Below are 21,146 nucleotides of genomic sequence, written 5' to 3'. Positions count from 1 at the left end.
CTCTATACTTTCCTCCAACCAGCTTAAAACTATGACCCCTCGTGCTAGCCATTTCTGCCCTGGGAAATAGTCTCTGGCTATCGACTCTATCTATGCCTCTCATTATCTTGTATACCTCAATTAGGTCCCCTCTCCTCCTCCTTTTCTCCAATGAAAAGAGACCGAGCTCAGTCAACCTCTCTTCATAAGATAAGCCCTCCAGTCCAGGCAGCATCCTGGTAAACCTCCTCTGAACCCTCTCCAAAGCATCCACATCTTTCCTATAATAGGGCGCCCAGAACTGGACGCAGTATTCCAAGTAGATCTTGTAGATTATTTGTATGATAAAAGGCCATTCTGTCCATACTGAGTGTGCTGGTTCTTTGATTAGCTCCACCCAGTTGTCTTTGAGAGTTACCACTGCAGTGACTAAACTTCAAACATGTTGAGGTTGGTTGGCTTGCTGAGCTGGTTAATAGTTTTGCAGACGTTTTGTTACTATGCTTGCTGACATCCTCAGTGCAGCCTCTGATGAAGCGTCTGTGTGTTTTCCTGCCTGTTTTTAAACTCTGGGGTCCATTGGGATTGGTTTCCTCTAGCAGACTGTATATGGGGTTGAGTTTTTAATGTGTTTATTAATAGCCTGCTTCGTGGAGTGCTTGTCTCTGCCTAGCCTGTCCTAGGATCTTGATGTTGTCCCAGTTGAAGTTGTGGTTCTCCTTGTCCATGTGGATTGAGATGAGTGAATATTAGTAAGCACAAAAATTCCTGGAAACATGGCACTCCATGAAGCGGGCTATTAATGAACACATTGAACTCAACCCCATATACGCTGCACTACTGAGGAAACCCGGCAGTGAGGCAATCCAGGGTTTAAAAACCAGGCGGGAAAACATACCCTCAGTGCAGCCTCTGATGAAACGTTGGTGTTACCCAGCACGGTAATGAAACATCTGTGGGACAACAACCAGCTCAGCGATCCAACCAGCCTCAATGCCCACAACCTGAGCCACAGTTCTACCTCAAAACCTTAGAAAACTTCAAACATACTTCATTGACTGCAAAGAGCTTCAGAACCTCTGAGGATGTGAAAGGTGCTGAATACATATAGGTCTCTTATTCAATTTCCTTCCACCTTTTCTTCAGGCACCGTGTTCTAAGTCATAAAATTCTACTGCATCCATAGAAAAGAAGAGTTGCCCCGGTAGTTCTTTCCCCAATTGGCAATGACCATCTCCAATAAAATACAATCTAATCACCACCTCTCGCCATTCTATGGTGTTACCATCACTGAATTCCACCCCCCCCTCCCCGGCCCGCCCCTCCCGCCTATCACCAGCTTGGGGGTTGCCGTTGACCAGAGACTCAACTGGACTCATTGCATAAATGCAGTGGCTACACGAACAGGTCAGAGTCAAGGATTACTGCAGTGAGTAATCACTTCCTGACTCCCTAAAGCCTGTCCACCAGCTACAAGCCAGGAGTGTGATGGAATACCCCCCAGTTGCTCGGATGAATGCCACTCCAACAACCCAGGAAGCTTGATACCATCCAGGACAAAGCAGCCCGCTTGATTGATGCCACATCCAAGCATTCACTCCCTCCACCACCACTGACGCTCAATAGCATTCGTGTTTAACACCTACAAATACAGTGTAGAAATTCATCAAAAAGCCTTAACCAGCACCTTCCAAACCCACACCCACTTCCATCTAGGACAAAGTCAGCAGATACATGGAAACACCATCTCTTGCAGTTCCCACTCCAAGTCACTCACCATCCTAACTTGGAAATATAGTGTCATTCCCTCACTGTCGTTGGGTCGAAATCCTGGAACTCCTTCCCTTGTGAGTCTGCAAGCAGCATATCTTTCAAGAAGGCAGCTCACCACACCTCCTCAACGGCAACTAGGGATGGGCAATAATAAATGCTGGCCCAGCCACTGACTCCCACGTTTCACAGATGAATTAAAACAAGCCTTAAATCGATGTCATTTGTTTATTACTCTCCTTCCCCCCCCCCCCCCCCCCCCCACTGGAAATACTTTATTCTGGGTACAAATCTAATGTTGCAGTTAATTATTTATCAGCCAGAGTGTTCCGAACATTTAACATTTTGTTGATTTGACAAGTAATATACTTTCATCCTGTCACAGTTGAGTGCTAACAAAAATGATCACTTGGAGCTAGGAATTGTTCCAAGTATATTGCTCAACAAAAGATTTGCGTCATCCTTGAACTTAGTTGCCAGGGTACACTGTAACCTGACAATTGAATCCTGTTTGCTTCTTTATGCTGATAGAAGTTAGGGAGAGAGATTCAGGACATTGGGACTGTTCTCCTTGAAAAGAGGAAGGTTGGCAGAAGATCTGCTGAGATTTCCAAAATCATGAGCAGGTTGGACAGAGTGGATTGAGAGAAACTGCTCCCCCTCATAAAAGGAAGAAGAATGACAGTGCATAGATGTAAAGTGATTTGTGAGAAAAGCAAATGTAATGGGAGAAAAATATCTTCCACTCAGTGAATAGTTAAGGTAAAGAATACACTTCTTGGGAATGTGATGGATGTAGGTTCAACTGAGGCATTCAAGAAGGCAGTGGACAATTATTTGGATGGAAATTATGTACAAGGATTTGAGAAAAAGCAAGACATTTTGTCTGAAGAGCTGGTGCAGACAAGATGGACCAAATGGTCTCATTCAGTGTCAACATAGTGTGGAGCTAGAGGAACACAGCAGGTTAGGCAGCATCAGAGGATTAAGAAAGTTGACATTTTGGGTTTGGACCCTACTTCAGAACAGCCCAGTTCTGAAGAAGGGTCCTGACCTGAAACATCGCCCCCCCAACTTTCCTGCTCCTCTGCTGCCTGGCCTGCTGTGTTCCTCCAGCTCCACACTATGTTGTTTCTGACTTCAGTTTCTGCAGTTCTTGGTATCTTTGAGTGATCTCATTCAATGCTGTTCCACATTTATTTCAAACTTAAGTGCCCTCCATCTACTGTCTGAGAACTGGTTGTGAAATTTCATTGTCACTCTCTGCTAAACTTTCTCTTCCTTGCTTCTTCACTTGAATCCGAGGTGACACTCACAGCACAGATGGAAGTCAATCATTGGAAGCATGGAAACAGACCCTTCAATCCAACTTACCCATGCCGACCAGATATCCTAAATTAATCTAGGCCCTTCGGTTGGATTAGATTAGATTAGATTCCTTACAGTATGGAAACAGGCCCTTCGGCCCAACAAGTCCACACTGCCCCTTGAAGCATCCCAGCCAGACCCATCCCCCTATAACCCACACCCCCCTGAACACTACAGGCAACTTAGCACGGCCAATCCGCCTAACCTGCACATCTTTGGACTGTGCGAGGAAACTGGAGCACCCGGAGGAAACCCACGCAGACACGGAGAGAATGTGCAAACTCCACACAGACAGTCGCCCAAGGCAGGAATCGAACCCGGGTCCCTGGCGCTGTGAGGCTGCAGTGCTAACCACTGAGCCACCGTTAGCATTTGGCCCATACCCCCCTAAACCCTTCTTATTCACATACCCATTCAGATGTCTTTTAAATGTCGTAACTGTAACAGACTGCACTTCCTCCTGCAGCTCATTCCACATATGCACCACCATCTGTGTGAAAAATTTGCCCCTTAGATCCCTTTTATATCTTACCCCTGTCACCTTAAACCTATGCCCTCTGAGTGTTGGACTCACCTACCCTGGGGAAAAGACCTTGACTATCCACCCTATCCATGCCCCTCATGATTTTATAAACCTCTATATGGTCACCCCTAAGCCTCCAAAGGTCCAGGGAAAATAGCCCCAGCCTGTTAAGCCTGTCCCCATGCCAGTTTTCTGTTCAGTAGTCCAGTTAGTAGCTATTGTTTTATCCCCAATAGCCCTGAGAGTTTATTTGTCTCCTGTGCCCATTTAGTTTCTTCTTGGAGTCATTCATTGTCCCTGCCTCCACCCCAGTCACAGTCAGCAAGTTTCAGGTTGTCACTAATGGCTGTGTTCTTCCTCACTTTTTCCACTGTATCTCTCACCAAAAACCTTCAATCTCATCCTTGTGCCATCAACTCAGCTTTTCTTTTGCCTATCTTCTCCAAACCTGACATCACCTTATACACTTTGAATTTATTTCACCTCAAGAAAAGCAAGTAACTTTGCAGCTAAAATCCCCTCACCCTGCAATCACTCTGGCAAATCTCTGTACCTTCTCTGGGATCCTCAGGTCAGTATGGTGGTCCTCCCATTAATGACTTTTTTGCAAAAGATCCTGGAGGCCTGAAAAACATGCAGAAAATGCTCCATAGATTGACCACCTACAGTTGGAGAAACAACTAACTTCAGGTCATTCAGCTTTTATTTTAGAAAAGGGGGTGGAGGAAGGTTTAGGGGGCTGTGGGAAGCAGTCCTGCTCCTCTAGGCCACAAGCAATGCTGCCAGTGCATTTGCTTCCTTCACAAAGCTACTCCTCAAGCTGTTGGGGTTTTAGAGACTGGAAACACAGATCTGTCACAGCAGGCGAAAAATGAAGTTCTAATTTCATTAAAGTGTGAAAATTCCCAGCTCACTTCTAAGGAGAAATTTGGATGCCTGCTGACACCTTAGCTCCATTTAACCCAATAGTGGGAACATTAGAGACGGGGCATTCGATGTTTGATATTTCAGCATCTCAGCCAAGTTTCAGATCCCTCAGAGTGGAGAGATGAGGTGCATGAATGCTGCAAAGGGACTGTCATGCATACAATATCCAGCTCAGGCCACAAGGAGCCCTGAAGCCACCATCAATCTCATCTCCAACTCCCTTCCCTGAGTAACACAAAGTGATAGAGCACAGTGTGGGTGTACTCCTGGACATGAGATACTCTAGCTGGTTACCTGAGTGACTGTCTGTACCCCAAGATATACTCAACCTTTTGGTTATTCTGCTCATGTTGCAACACACTTCATCCTTTCCAATAATAGTCACAGGATGGTTATCAAAAGATGCAGCAATAGCTCAAATAAAACCCTTTTTACAGCACAGAAAGAGACCATTGGCCAATCACGTCGATGTTGGCTCTTTAGTTGAGCCAATCAATTAATGATTCTTTATAAAGGATCCATTATCTTGGATGGGATAGTAAGAACTGCTGATGCTCTTCTGTGCTGCGAGTCTCACTCGGATTCAAGTGAGGAAGCAAGGAAGAGTCAGAGAGTCAGATTCTCCTTCTTAAACTCTCCCCTCACCAGAGGCAGTGTGACCCTCAGGTTAAACCATCATTCTAATGAGAGAATGTGACAGTATTTCAAAAAAAAACTCTCTCCGGGCTCCGGCTCTACCTGTCCACTCACTCCTTTGCCCCTACGATCTCCTGTCGTCACTGCTTCTTAGCAATGATCAGATCTGAAGAAGGCACTGGACTGGAAATGTTAACTCTGCATCGTCTCCACAAATGCTATCAGCCCTGCTGAGTTTCTTCAGCAATTTCTGTTTTTGATAATGATTGCGTCAGATCCTCTAAAAATCATTCTAGCCACCAGTGCTGCATGGAAGAAGGTCTGAGCCTGTTATTTTTCACTGTCAGTGCTAATACAGAGTGCATTCTGGTTTGAATGGCTAAGGACAAAGCATGTTGTCGACTGGGGGTGTTCATAGTAGCTTTTTTTTTTCTTATTTTAACCAATAACTTTGCTTCCCTGCAGCTGCCAGTGCCCATTGCTGTACTTTTCTTGATGTGTAAGCAGGGAGTTGGGGGTTGCTGTGGAAAGAAAAGTGTGCCACTCTTACCAGCTGAGGAGCTGCCCCCTGACCTGCAGATGGACAGATTAGCTCCAGCACAAGAGAGGACGTTGCATGCTAAAGGTTGGTGAAGAGTGAACAAACAGGTGGAATGTCAGTACAGAGTAAAATGTATGTGTGATGGTTTATCTGTCTTCACATGTATCCACGCGGATGTGTTACCACGATTTAGTGCAATGTACTCTTGTCTAATTCAGAAGGACATGGGTTTGAATTGGACTTCAGGGAATTTGAGCACTTAATCCAGGCTAACAGGGCCAGTATAGCACCAAGGGATTGCTGCATTGTCAGATCTGCACCCTTTGGATGAGATAGCAAACTCAGCTCCCTGTCTCCTGTCAAACATCTCCAAGCACTGTCTTGAAGAAGAACAGGATAGCTTCCCCTCAGGGACCCAGCCAATCTCCCGAGAACAGGATAGCTTCCCCTCAGGGACCCAACCAATCTCCCGAGAACAGGATAGATTCCCCTCAGGGACCCAGCCAATCTCCCAAAACAATTTAAACCATCAATTATCTCATCATTATCTTCATTGCTGTTGTGGAGGTTTCCATTTTGCAAATTGGCTGCTGGATTTCTGATAACACAACAGTAACTACATTTCAAAAACGCTGCACTGACCGTAAAGTGCCTTGCGACATTGCGATGCTGTGAAAGGTGCTATGTAAATGCAGGCCTATTTATGTCTGAGACAGAGAGAGACAAACTCGTTTAACAGTTGAGACAGTGAAAAACACCAAGTTGGAAGACTTTGACTATGTATGGGAATGTAATACAGAGATAGAGAACTGGTAACATATGTATATAAAATGGTAGACTAGTATGAGCACAGGAAAAGCTCATCCATTGCTTGAATCCATGTTGACTCTCTGCTCAAGCAATTCAGCTAATCATACAACCTTGCTGTTATCCTGGAGACCCAAATACATTTTTTCTTTGGATGGTTATTAAATTCTCTTTTGAAACCAGTAATTGATTTTTTAAAAAAAATTTATTCATGGGATGTGGGCATTATTGACTGGGCCAGCATTTATCGACATCCCGAATTAACCAAAGGGCCACACATGTTGCTGTGGGCCTGGAGTCACATGTAAGCCAGGCTGGGTAAGGATGGCAGATTCCCTTCCCTAAAGGGCAGTAGTGAATCAAATGGGTCTTTAAACAGTGACAGTTACATGGTCACCATTAGATTAACTTCTATTTCAAAATTGTATTGAATTCAGATTTCACCATTTGCCATAGTGGGATTTGAACGCATGTTCTCAAAGCATTAGCTTAGGGTTTTCAGTTACTAGCTCAGTATTTCTCATCAACGTGCTTAATATAGTAAAATAACTCATTCATAAAATACATTCAAAGATTTTGAAACCCCTCAAGTGGTCAATCTAATATATAAACAAATAACCTTCAATATCAAAAACAGCTAATCCTGTAAAATTGCCACTATCCTGCCTAGTTCTACTATGTTCTCAGGCAGCATGTTACACATCACAATCACTCAAAACTTTAAAACAAAAGTTTTCTTTATGCCACTAATAGTTTTTTTTAGCCAATTACTTTAAATCTGTGTTGTCTGGTTCTTAATCCTTTCACCGGTGGGAACAGTTCCTCCCTAACTGCACTATCTAGGCCCTTATGGTCCTGAATATTTCTGTCAAACCTTATCTCAACCTTCTGTAAGGAAAACAGCTCTGGTTTCTGCAATCCATCATGTCACTGAATTCTGACTTCAGTGGAAATAGGAGAGATGGTACACACAGGTACAGGCTCATGATTGTTTGGTGTGTCTCAGAGAGAGTCTGACTTCTTGAAAGCTCATATGCTTCTCACACCTTGCTGTCAGCTTGTGAGTGTTGTGTTGGCTGTTTTCCATCATTTCTCTGGAACGCTGTGTAAAGTAGACAGTTTAAAGATGAGAACTTAAATGCTCTTTACAGAGTGGTCAATCTATACCAATGAGAGATGTGAACCAGTTATCATAGAACATCCTAATTACATTTGTTAAACAACTAGGCTGAACTTCAAGTTCTTATTAGGCAGTCATCTTGTTCAATGCTACACTTAGTGAACTATTATCAGTCCAAATTAAAACATACCCTTTGCAGTTTGTTGGATACATTTTGGCCTTATATTCCATGACATGAAATTTAAAAGTAATAGACTTTAATTGTTAGCTAGGTTCTAAAGCTCTTTATAATATCTTCCTGCTCACTCATTCTCTCTGAATTCTTTCTTCTCAAAATATGGAAGGTTATTGTAGTGCGGGTTCATGAAATTACCCTCCTAGCCTGGCCTGACTCGCCTCTGTAAAATTTGCCTCTGAGAAACAAGGTTGTGGGTCCAGACCCCGCCTCCAAAGTCTCAAGCATAACAATCCAGCAATGCAGTGCTGGGTGTGTGCTAGAACATCGTCTTTCCAAAGAAATGTTTCACCAAAAACCAATCTGCCCTCACTGTTAGGCATCAAAACTCCATCTGTTTGTGTGATCTTGCTGTCTGCTGAATTGACATTTGATTGACAGTTCTAAAGTGGTTTTAAAGGATTAACCATCTTTGATATGGTCACTGAATCGAAGTTTGTTTGTTTTTATAGTTGTTTGACCACTGTTTTTCATGTGTTACATGGATGATAGTTATTTTAGTATATACAAGATTTCCATTAATTTGTTGGAAGTTTTAAAAAAAAGGTATTTGCATAGCTCCTGAGGTCATGCCAACAGAGTACTGAATGAGTAGATGTGACATGGTCATGAGGTACAGGCTACATATATGGTGATATGGAGATACCTCAGAGAATCCAAGGTTGCATGAAGGTGACGTGAACATGGAAGATGTTACCAGGCTGTAAGGTGGTGTGATGGTAATGTAGAGGGGTGAGGGCGAGAGAGCCAAATGTGGATAGCAAAAAGTTTTTTCCCCAGAGTGGGGGACTCACTTACTAGGGGTCATGAGTTCAAAGTGAGAGGAGGAAAGTTTTTAAGGGAGATATGCGTGGAAAGTTCTTTACGCAGAGGGTGATCGGCGCCTGGAACGCATTGCCAGCGGAGGTGGTAGACGCAGACACGTTAGCGTCTTTTAAGATATACTTGGACAGATACAAGTATCTTGTATCTGGGGCGAGGAGCAAATGGACACAGACCGTTAGAAAATAGATGACAGTTTAGACAGAGGATCTTGATCGGCGCAGGCTTGGAAGGCCTAAGGGCCTGTTCCTGTGCTGTAGGTTTCTTTGTTCTTTGTTTATATTTTAAAAATGTTAGTGAAATCTCCAGTTGCTGTGGTAACAAGGTGTAGAGCAGGATGAACACAGCAGGCCAAGCAGCATCTTAGGAGCTGGAAAGCTGATGTTTCAGGCCTAGACCCTTCATCTTTCCTGCTCCTAAGATGCTGCTTGGCCTGCTGTGTTCATCCAGCTCTACACCTTGTTATCTCGGATTCTGCAGCATCTGCAGTTCCCATTATCTCCAGTTGCTGTGGTGGGATTTCAACCCACGTACTCAGAATGTTAGCTTGAGGCCACTGGGCTCTTAACCAGCAACATTACCATCAGATTGCCGTCTGCTCAGCTCGGTGTGCTAGGCAAAGACTGAGAAATAATGAACCGAAGCACTTGCAACATGCATTCCAGGAAGGGAGGACATTGTGGCATCTGCCCCATTAGTGTTAACATGGCTGTTCACAGAATTAGACTCTGCATTTCTGTCATGTCTTTCACAGCTTCAGCACACCCCAAAGCAGCATCCAGACAGTGAAGTATGTTTTGAAGTTTAGTCAGTGTTTATATTGTAGAAAATGTGCACAGCAAGCAAGATGTGATCCCGACTGGATAACCCACTGATTGGGGTTTCCAGTGCAGTCAGGGCACTGGGAAAAATTGCCCTGTTCACTAAGATCTGTTCTGTTCACCCCATGATGTGGAGGTGCCAGTGTTGGACTGGGGTGGACAAAGTCAGAAGTCACACGACACCAAGTTATAGTCCAACAGGTGTAAAACTCCAAGCTGTTGGAGAGCCGCTCCTTCATCACCTGAAGGAAAAGTGCTCCAAAAGCTTGAGATTTTAAATAAACCTGTTTGACTGTAACCTGGTGACTTCTGACTTTACCCATCCCAGATAGCACTTTCTGATGCTGTATCAGACCCTCAGAGAAGCCAGCCTAGATTATGTACTGGATCAGGACTTAAACCAGAGACCAGCAGGCACTGAGTTGGGAAGTGAGCCATGGCTGACACTTGCATGTGGAACCTCTTCAACCTGGGTACCCCTTGCCATCAATTTGAGGTCCAAATCTGGAAGCGTGGCTGGTGAGAGCTGGTGAGGTTAGAACTCAATGGTGAGCACACACTGTGATTCATTGGGAAAGGTGAAAGAGGTTGAAAATCTTAACTTGTTTGCAAAACACTGCAGCTGTGTTGTGTAAATAGCTGGATGCAGTCTCCTATGTTTAAGTAGCAGCAGTGCCACATACAATCTAGGACGCAGGATTTGCATCTACCATTCACACTCAAGATTTCCCATAGTTAACGGCTGACCTTGTTCATGCAATGATCAGACCAGAGAGCTCTCATTGGAATAGGGATGGAGTATAAATGTGTGGTATTCTTGTTACTCCTATAGGGTATTGTGAGACCACACCGACTGTGTACAGTTATTCCAGGCACGTGTGATGTACTTGCAGTTTGAAGAAACTTCGCTGGTTTGGTAACTGTGAATAAGAGGCCATCATCTCAGATTGTTGTAAATACCCACCTAGTTCAGAGAAGGTGATGTTGCCTTGGTCTTATCAGACCATAGGACTGCTGTCTCCTTATGGGGATAACTAGTGACAACCTAAGGATTACCACACATCAGATAAGGAGAGAGTTTGAGTTTTTCATGATAACCTCAGCCAGAGCATGAATTGAACCCATCCTGTTAGCATCATCAGCAAGCCTTCCAGCTAACTGAGCTAACTTGCTACAGGCAAATTGGTTACTGTGATTTCTTCATAACAATAGTGATTACACATTCAAAGGTATGTAATTGGTTGTAAAGCACTTGGATTCATATAGCGCAGAAAAGGCCCTTCAGCCCATCGAGTCTGCACTGATATAATTACCACTAAAATCCCAATTTCCTGCACTTATCCTATGTCCTTGGATGTTGTGATATATGAAGTACCCATCCAAGTATTTTTTAAAAATTGCAAGTTTTCTGATCTCCATTACCTTCCACGGTAGTATACTCTAGATTCCCATCACCCGCTGAGTGAAAAGGTATTTATTCCCAAAATTCCCTCTGAATTTCCTGCCTCTTGCCCCTAAAACTGTGCCCCCATATGATTGATCCCTCAACCAAGGGTATCAGCTGCTTTCTATTCACTGTGTCCAGATCCCTCATTGTATTTTATACCTCAATCGTGCACCCCCTCAGCCTTCTCCGCTCTTAAGTAAACAATCCAAGCGCATTAAGGGGGATCAATCCCCTGGGCCTGATCAAGTCTGTCCTTGGATGTTGTGGGAGGCGAGGGAAGAAATTGCAGAGGCGCTTGCAGAGATTTTTGCTTCATCTTTAGCCACTGATGAAATTCTGGAAGATTGGATAGATGCTAATGTTTTTCCATTGTTAAAGAAAGGTAGCAAAGACAAGCCAGGGAACTCCAGGCCAGTGAGCCTGACATTAGTGGTGGGCAAGCTATTGGAGACGATACTGAGGGACAGGATCAACCAACATTTGGATAGTCGAGGCCCGATTAGGGACAGTCAGCATGGATTTGTGCACGGCAAATCATGCCTGACAATTTATTTTTGAGTTTTTCGAAGAGGTAACCAAGAGGATAGGTGAGGGTAGGGCAGTGGATGTTGTCTGTATGGACTTACCTAAGTCCTTTGAAAAGGAACTGCATAGTAGACTAGTCATGGAGGTTGGGTCACATGGGATCCAAGGAGAGCTAGCTAATTGGATTAAAATTTGGCTCAATGGTAGGAAGCAAAGGGTGATGGTTGAAGGTTGTTTCTCAGAGGCCTGTGACTAGTGTTGTGCCACAGGGGCTGGTGCTGGGACCTTTGTTGTTTGTTATTTACATTAATGATCTGGATGTGAATGTACAAGGCATGATTAGTAAGTTGGTGGATCATACAAAATTAGGAGATATCATTGATAGCAAGGAAGGTTGTGCAAAATTACAGAGGGATCTTGATCAGATGGAGAGGTGGGCTGAGGACTGGCAAATACAATTCAGTATAGATAAGTGTGAGATGTTGCACTTTGGAAAGTCAAGCCAAGGTGGGACTTGTATAGTAAATGGTAAGGACGTGAAGCCAAGGTGGGACTTGTATAGTAAATGGTAAGGACGTGAAGAGTGTTGTAGAACAGATGGACCTAGGAGTGCAAGCACAGTTCATTGAAAGTTTATTGAAAGTCACAGGTAGACAGGTTGGTGAAGAAGACATTTAGCATGCTGGCCATCAACAGTCAAGGCATTTAGTGTAGGAGTTGGGATATTGTGTTCCAGTTGTATAAGTCATTGATGCAACTGCACTTGATGGGCTGAATGACCTCTGTATTGTGTACAGTTTTGGTCACCCTGTTATAGGAAGGACATAGTTAAACTGGAAAGTGTCCAAAGAAGATTTACAAGGATGTGGCCAGGACTAGAAGGCCCTGAGTTATAGGGAGAGGTTGGCCAGGAGAGGATTTTATTCCTGGGAATGTAGGAGAATGAGGGGTGGCCTTATTGAGGTGTATAAGATCATGAGGGGCAGAGATAGGATGAATGCATATAGCCTTTTTCTCCCAGGAATGGGGAATTGAAAACTAGAGAGCCTGGGTTTAAGGTGAGAGGGGAAAAATTTAAGAAGGACCTGAGGGGCAACTTCTTCACACAGAGAGTGGTCCGTATATGGATTGGGCTGCCAGAGAGAGTGGTTGAGGCGGGTACAATAACAACATTTAAAAAACATTTGGATGGGTACATGGTTGGGAAGGGTTTAGAGGGGAACGGACCTAATGCGGGCAATTAGAACCAGCTACGTGGGCACCATGTTCAGCATGGACCAATTTTGGCTGAAGGCCCTGTTTCCATGCTGTACTATTATGTGACTCTTGAACTCTATGACCATCTAGTCTCTCCTTTATAGCTCAATTTCTCCATGCCAGGCAACATCCTGATGAAGCTGCTCTGTACCCGTCTAGTTCTATCACATCCTTCCCTGTAGTGAGGTGACCAGAACTGCACACAGAACTCCAGCTGGGGCACTTGGAGGTGTCCAGTGATTATAAAAGGTTCCATACAAATGCAGATCTTGCTAACCTCTGCTCACTATCCCTCTGCCAATGGAACTAATTTTATTTGGTTTACTGCATGGAAACATTCGCTGATTTTGAACAGCTGTTAAATCTCCTCCTTAACCTTTCCTGCTCTAAGGACAACTCCAACCTCATAACTTGGCCTCTTCCCACTTCTTGTCCTGGAGTACTTTAATTGGAATGCTTACTGATGATCTCTCTGGCAGGGTGCTGTGCCAGGTTTATCCAGCTCTGTGGATTGTCCGTGGGTTCTCACAGGGCTGGAATATGAATCTGGTGGTCGCAGCAACGTGGCAGAACAATAGTCCATTCTCCACCTCCTGGTTGCCCCACGTCAGCCACTAAACTTGAGAGATTCGATGGGCCGAATGGCCTCTTTCTGCACTGTAGGGTTTCTTTGATTCTACTGAGTAACCAGACATTCTGGGGAGGGAGTGGTATGATGGTACTGACTGAAGCCTAGGCAGATGGTGACATTTGAATTCAGTAAAAATGTAACTTTTTTTCAAAAACTGGTCTAATGGTGATCATGTAACCACTGTCAATTGTTGGAAAAACCCACCTGTTCACTAATATTCTTTAAGGCAAATAATCTGCCATCCTTACCTGGTCTGACCTTCATGTGACTTCAGACCCACAACATTGTGGTTCATTTCTTAGCTACCCTCTCTGCAATTCAGTATGGGCAATAAATGTTATTGATGCATTGAATGAATAATATTAAAACATTCTGATTTATGGTCAAATGTCCAGTGTTCAAATCTCTAGGAATGTGGGGCATCACAGGGCCTCAGTGGTTAGCACTCCAGCCTCACAGCACCAGGGACCCAGGTTTAATTCCACCCTCGGGCGACTATCTGTGTGGAGTTTGCACATTCTCCCCGTGTCTGTGTGGGTTTGCTCCAGGTGCTCCGGTTCCTCCTGCAGTCCAAAGATGTGCAGGCTTGGCGGCTTGGCCATGTTAAATTGCCTGTAGTGGCCAGGATGTGTAGGCGAGGTGGGTTAGCCATGGGAAATGCAGGGAAAGAGTGGTGTGGGAGTGTGGGTCTGGGTAGAATACTCTGCAGAAGGTTGGTGCCGACTCAATGGGCCAAATGGTCTGCTCCCGCACTGTAGGGATTCTATGAAGTATATCTCTTACCTCCGTTGAGCCTTTACCATGGAGTCCCACTAACTAGAGAAGTTTCAAACTTGGAAAATCGGTGCCTCGTCTCATGGGAACAGTAACTAAATTAGTGATGTCTTTTAGGGATAAACATTCATTTATACTCCATACTTTTCTCCCTCATTCTCCCTATCGCCTCTTTCTCTGCTGATTAAGTTTAGGACTGATGAAGGCTTTTGTGCTTCCCAGCATCATATTCTTTGGTTTATCACACACATACTAATTACACACAATTGACAAAACAATAATATGGGCTCTTTATTTGGAGATTAGACTATATACCAACCATGCTAACTGAGTGGTTGTGTAGTCATGTCTGACCAATAGGATGACTGCTTCATTCCATCAACTGTGTACACAACCCATCTCGTAGTGATGGACAATATTTTGGATACACCCTCTTAAAGGTACATGTACATCACACCACAACACCTGAGTAGCTACTACTGCCCAGGATCCCCAGTACCAGGCCTACGATCAGGTGCTTGGTGGTTTTGACTAGCGAGGGAGCTCACAGATGATATTATTCTGAATACTGGAGATGACTGAGGGGTATTATTGCTGAATTATTAACCCAGGAGTGAACCAATGTTCTGGTAACACTGGTTCAAATCCTGCTGTGCAGATGGTGGAGTTTGAATTCAATGATGAATCAAGAATCTAATGGTGACTGTGAAACCATTGTCGATTGTTGGGGGCGGGGGGGTGCAAAAAATAATCTGGTTCACTAATGTTCTTTAGGGAAGGAAACTGCCCTCCTTACCTGCTCCGGCCTACATGTGACTCCAGACCCACAGCAACGTGGCTGACTCCAAACTGCCCTCTGGGCAATTAGTGATGGGCAATAAACGCTGCCTGACCAGTGATGTCCACATCCCATGAATGAATAAATTAATCTGAATGAACAAATGACTTAAAATGAGGAAGGATTGGGAGAGAAGAGGTCAGGTAATGAGCTGGGTATTCTAAATACTTTGGCCGAGATGCATCTACTGATTGCAGAGGTGATTTGAATTTCCAAAAGTCTTCATTGTCTACAAGTTGCTTTGGAACAGCCCGAGGTCATATAAACTCCAATGGAAGTATAAATGGTTTCTTTTTTCAAAATGCAGGGACACATAGGTAGGAAATGATGTGAACCTTATTTTGGTTAAAGGTCATTGACCAAAAAAACCATTGTTAGGATGAAATCTATTGTTTCGTGCCAACAGGTGTAAAGCTTAAGTGACCAGCTGGATTAGTGTGGTCTGATAAATTGTAAAGCCAACCTTTTAAACAGTGAGGCTCACTGATCACATTCAGTGAGTAAAGCTGTGGTTGCTTAGCACCTAAATGCAACCTCTTATCTTGACCCTCTGGCACCTGAGAGAATGTCAGAAATGCCATCTAGGGTAAAACCCAGCCCATGTATATCACTGCACCACAGTGCAGTTTCTCTGACTGATGATCTTGGTTCAGTTGAGAGCCTTTCTCGCCTCCCTGTCAGAGGGATGTGGGTTTAGGACTGATTCAATGTCTTGAACAAATAATCCAGGCTAACACTTCTGGGCATTGCAGAGGGAGCACTGACCTGGTGTTTTATTAAAGAGATTGAGATGCAAATGTTAATTCCAATGGCCTGTGTTTATAGAGAACTCTAGCATTTACAGGCCAACATTTAGTTCTCAACCAGCGTCAGAACAATAATTTGGTTTTTTTATCAGACATTGTTATTTGTGGGATCTTGCTGTGTGTGGATTGGCTGCTGATTTTTCCTACTTTACAGCAGTGATAGCACTTTGAAATTACTTCATTGACTGTGGAGTACTTTGGGATGATCTGAGGATGCGAAAGATGCTACATTAATGCAAGTTTGTTCTTTCGTCATCATTGCTTGGGTGTTAGTTTGGTCAGTGTTGTCTTTGGAACCAGGTGTATATCATTGACTATGAGATCCTTGATTGGGGTTGTTAACCTGGGCCAATCAGGAAGCTCTGGCTGACGAATATAACCAGGGGATTTAGCATCTCCCTAGTTCAGGGAGCTGACCCTGAGCTGTCTGACTGTGCATGTGACTTTATTTTTTTTTAAACATTTAACCTCTTTTTCCCAATCAGCCTGTTCTTGGTTATTATCAGACAGCTCTGCAGCATGTGAAACTTGAACCCAAGCCCCTTGGCTCCAGAGGCAGGGACACTGGCACTGTGCCACAAGATGGCCACGGTGACATTATTAGAGCACTGATAAGTGAAATAAAATAGCTGGTCTGATGAGATGTTGAGAGCCTGTCTGTGTAGTTTTTAAGCAAAAATGACTAGTACAGAAGATCTTGACAGGTGGATACAGAGGGTGTTTCCTTTTGTAGGAGAATCCAAAACTAGGGGAGATAAAAGATTGCCTATTTAAAGTGGAAATGAGGAGGTTTTTTTTCCTGAGTTGTGAGACTTTGGAATATTTTTTAAGCTGGAGGTGGAAAGATTCTTGACATGAAATGGGGAGAAATGTTATTGGGAGTAATCAGATTAGTTATAATATTAGTGAATGGCAGGAGTTTGGTGATCTACTCCTACTCCTAATTTGTATGGTTGAGTATTCATATTTCCAGTGCATCTTTTGCGTAGCAAAACTCCTGAAGGCACTTCACTGGAGAGTAATCAAACTACATTTTGATACTAAGCTAGACAAAGATATTGGTCACCAAATCTTTTGACAGAGTCTCAAATCTGTGCCCCCAAAATAGGTTCCTATGTTCAGGAGGTAAAGATAGGGGAGAAGTAAGCAGGAGAAGAGAGAAATTACAATGACAGAGTGGAGATACAACAGTATATGTTTACAGTAAGCAAGGTGGAATGAGGTCTGTGGTTATCAAATATTTTGCAACAAATAACATCCCAGGCTACTTCGATGTTCCTATCCCACCTGCAGTGAAAGTTTAGATCTCCCTTCTGCTGAGAACAGTGTTGTTGCTGCCTGACCAAACAGGGCAATGTTTAGAGACTATGGAGACAAAGCAGGTGGATGTGGAACCAATTGGAATGCTCTTTCCAAGAGCTTGCAAAGGCTAAGATGGGCTGAATTACATTTTTTTATCTAAGCTGCATCATTCTTCAGTTAGAAAACAGAAGATTATTGTTTGTGAGACCTGAAGAAGGGTCCTGACCTCAGCTTTCCTGCCCCTCTGATGCTGCCTGTCCTGCTGTGTTCCTCCAGCTCCGCACTGTTATCTCATTATTATTGTTTGTGATGTGGTTTTGAAACAGTGTTGAGCTGGAAACCAGTTTATGTATTGACTGTGAAATTGCAAGCAGGTCATTAGTTCAATAAAAACCAAAAGAACTGCAGAAGCTGTAAAACAAAGTTGCTGGAAAAGCTCAGCAGGTCTGGCAGCCTCAGTGAAGGAATAAACAGAGTTAATGTTTTGGATCCAGTGATTTGCTCCTTGATTTTTATCAGAGCTAGAGAAACACCTAATGCTTCAACCTTCAAATAGAATTCAGTAAAGTTCTTTACTTCTTATTTATTGGGAATATGATTGTCTTGTGCAGTGAAATCTTACGAGTATCCGAAGTTATCGTGAAGATGCTTAAACCTGAAATATGTCTAGGTAAAGAAAATACTTAAACTTAAATAATGTCTCCTCTTTGGATATTCCAAAGAGCTCCTTAGGCAATGAAATATTCGTAAGCATCGTGTAAGAATCAGCCTATGTGTGCATGGTAAGATCCCACAAAGAGCAATGTGTCAATGTCTAGATAATTGGATTTAGTGATGATGGTTTAACATTGATGAATATTGGGCAGGACCTTGGGGAGAGCTCCTTTTGATGTTGTGCCACGTAATTTTTTGTATTTGCCTGAGAGAAGAACAAAAGAACCCTCTGACAGCACAGTACTCAGTATCAGTTTTAATTGTGGATGCTATATAATTAACCTGTTGTTACACACCAGGTGGAACTTGAACACATCTTGTGGCTCAGACATAGCAAACACTATCACTGCACCACAAGAGCCCTTAATGTTGGTTGCAAACTGAGTTTTCTGGAATGGGACTAGTCCACATCCTCCAGACGTATGTTCAACCAAAATTAGTAACCCTAATCAGAAGTCCAGGCATTCCCATGCTACTATAGTCCCCCTCAGTAGTAGAGCGAACAGAAGAGGGGTGTTCAAGAATGCTGTGTTGTTAATGTTGTTTGTACAGGGGCCCTGTCAAGGTGAAATCTAATTAGCCCAAGGACTCCAATCATAAAAGATGCATGAAACCTAAAGGAAAACATGCATTTATGTTGGACCTTTCACGATCTCAAGGCACTTTCCAGCTAATGCAGCACTTATTAAAAGTGCAGTTCCTATTTCAATACAAGAAACATGACCATCAGTTTGCAATTGGTCTATTCCCATGATGCTGATTAAATATTGGCAGGCTCACCAGGGAGAACTCCTCCGCACCCCTTCGGGGTATGCCATTTGTTTTTTTTTCACGTCTGAAAGGCAGACCTTAAGCTTAATCCTATCTTGTTAAAACAAGTCACACGTGTGGCAGTGCAGTACTCCTTCACGACCACTGTTGAAATATCAGACAAGATTATCGAGCTGCGCTCTCTGGACTGAGATTTAAACCCATGACGCCTTGCCCCAGGTAAAAGTGTAGCCAACTGAGAGTGATGGATACCCTGAGTGGGATTTAATGAAGTAGGCATGGTAACACGATAATGTGGTCAGAAACCTCATCTCAGGGCTCGAGGTGCCAAATTGTCAGGTTGAGCCTTAGACAATCTCCTTGGAGAGGGATGGAGTTAACACTCATGAGGTTACAGCAAACAGGGTGGGAGTTTGGCCCAAATGTTGTTGTATATTTTGTGTAGCCATTCCATTCCGCCATTGAATTGCTTGTTTTATTCTTCTCCCCCATTTGCAGACCCTGATGGTCTTATTGATTGCCTCAAGGGATTGCGTCTTCAAGAAGCTCCTTGCACTTTCTTTGTTGTCCACATTATTGGGGCTGTCGTGCTTTTTATGACAGATGGGATTTTGGTAAGTACATGCTGCTTTGATGGTGTGCAACATTGTGTGCACTGTCAGAATGGACGTGCATTCCTTCTGAGGCTCCTGCTTCCAGTATTCATGTTAAATTAAGTTGTTGCAAACTCCACCTGAGAACCTGGAGTGAGCTGCTAGCCGGGAAGTGGGTGTGTTATGAGATGCTGTGGGGAGGGTGGAACAAGCTGATGGGAACAGAAGCAGGGAAAAAAGAATGGACTGGGAATGTAGGGGTTGGAGATGATGGAGGGGAAGAGGTTTTTACCAACAACTGGGAGCGAAGACAGTGGTTGGGTTGCAGCAGGGGAGTTGCCATAGAGTCGAGGAAGATTGTGAAAGGAGGCAGGGCTTGATGGGGCAGAGAAAGGGAGTGAGATTAAGGAGAATTTCAGGCTGAGATTGAAGGGAGAGATAGACTAGAGAGATTTCCAGCAGGGACTGGAGAAGGGGAGAAAGTTTCCTGCATGGACTTGGAGGTGAGATGGACTGGATGTAGGGGCAGGACGGGAAGTGAAATGGAAAAGTAGTATAGGCAATAGGAGACTGAGGGGGAGAAATAGACAGCAGAGGTTCCACTCAACAAGAAGGAAGGGGGAGGATTGCGGGCCCTCACACTGTTGGGGTGGGAAGGCTGAGATTGCCATCATAGAACCTGTCTTAATGGTTGTTGATAGTTTAGAGAAATAAGGCTGTAGAGTTTTGTGACTATTTACCCAGCGTGTGGCTTGATCTCTGGCAGGGAGAGTACTCTGGATTCGTATATACCTACGCTGTGGAGAAACCTCTGTATATCGAGCCAAGGGTAGCCGGCTACCTCAGCAGTCTTTTCTGGGCTTCAATCACACTGGGCAGACTGGCATCTATCCCAGTGTCAGGAAAGTTAAAACCTGTGACTATGGTGTTCATAAACCTGGTGAGTATTTTTAGGCCAAATTTTCCTCTCGCACTAACCTAACTAATGACACTTGCTATTATTTATGTGTTGGTGTAAATGATACAGCAGCTTTAGACAGGGCTCAGAGTTGTCACTGTTACTATTCTGCTGGCATTTTCCCCCCATGGTCTTTCCTGTAGACATGAGTAGGAGCTCCATTAACATACATATCTGGGTGCTTGGACTTGCTTGAAAAACCTACGAGTGTCTAAACTATTTTCTTTGACCGCTTTCTATAGTAGAATTTTCAAATTTCCACCATTATCTGAGTAAAGACATTTTACCCTGCTCTTCCAAGGAAGTCAATTTGCACTCAAGGCTTTAACTGTCTTTAGAGTCTCAGGTAGACAAGGTAGTGAAGAAGGCATTTGATTTGCTTGCACTTAGTGGTCAATGCATTGAATATAGGAGTTGGGGGGTCATGTTGCAGCTGTATAGGACATTGGTTCGGCCACTTTTGGAAAACTGCATTCAATTCCGGTCTCCCTGCTATAGGAAGGATGTTGTGAAACTTGAAAGGGTTAAGAAAAGATCGAGGATGTTGCCAGGGTTGGAGGGTTTGAGCTACAGGGAGAGGCTCAATGGGCTGAGGCTATTTTCCCTGGAGCATCTGAGGCTGAGAGGTGATCTGAGAGGTTTGTAAAATGATGCGGGGCATGGATGGGGTGAATAGACAAAGTCTTTTCCCTGGGATGGGAGACTCCAAAACTAGAAGGTGTAGATTTAAGGTAGAAGAGAAAAGATTTAAAAGGAACTCGAAGGGCAACTTTTTCATGCAGAGGGTGGTGTGTGTATGGATTAGATGCCAGAGGAAGTGGTGGAGGCTGGTACAATTACAATTTAAAAGACATCTAAATGGGTACATGAATAGGAAGGGTTTAGAAGGATATGGGCCAAACGGGACTAGATTAATTTAGGATGCCTGGTCAGCTGGACCGAAGGGTCTGGTTTTGTGCTGTACAGCTCTATGACTCTGTG

The 21,146-nt window shown here is 43.8% G+C and overlaps 1 protein-coding gene across 2 annotated transcripts in view; it reads left to right on the top strand.

The window, feature by feature from the left end:
• LOC125462682 (major facilitator superfamily domain-containing protein 4A-like) overlaps positions 1 to 21,146 on the top strand; it is a 67,684-nt gene that overhangs the window by 33,565 nt on the left and 12,973 nt on the right. For both annotated transcript variants that reach the window (XM_059653326.1, XM_048552911.2), the window contains exons 4-6: positions 5,669 to 5,828; positions 19,113 to 19,228; positions 19,974 to 20,147. In XM_059653326.1, the coding sequence (XP_059509309.1) occupies positions 5,669 to 5,828; positions 19,113 to 19,228; positions 19,974 to 20,147 (450 nt within the window). The remainder of the gene's footprint in view (positions 1 to 5,668; positions 5,829 to 19,112; positions 19,229 to 19,973; positions 20,148 to 21,146) is intronic.

Source organism: Stegostoma tigrinum, chromosome 21 (genome assembly GCF_030684315.1).
Source record: "Stegostoma tigrinum isolate sSteTig4 chromosome 21, sSteTig4.hap1, whole genome shotgun sequence".
In the NCBI taxonomy this organism is placed as follows: domain Eukaryota; kingdom Metazoa; phylum Chordata; class Chondrichthyes; order Orectolobiformes; family Stegostomatidae; genus Stegostoma; species Stegostoma tigrinum.
The sequence above is the reverse complement of the archived record's forward strand: the minus strand, read 5'-3'. Positions and strand labels throughout refer to the sequence as shown.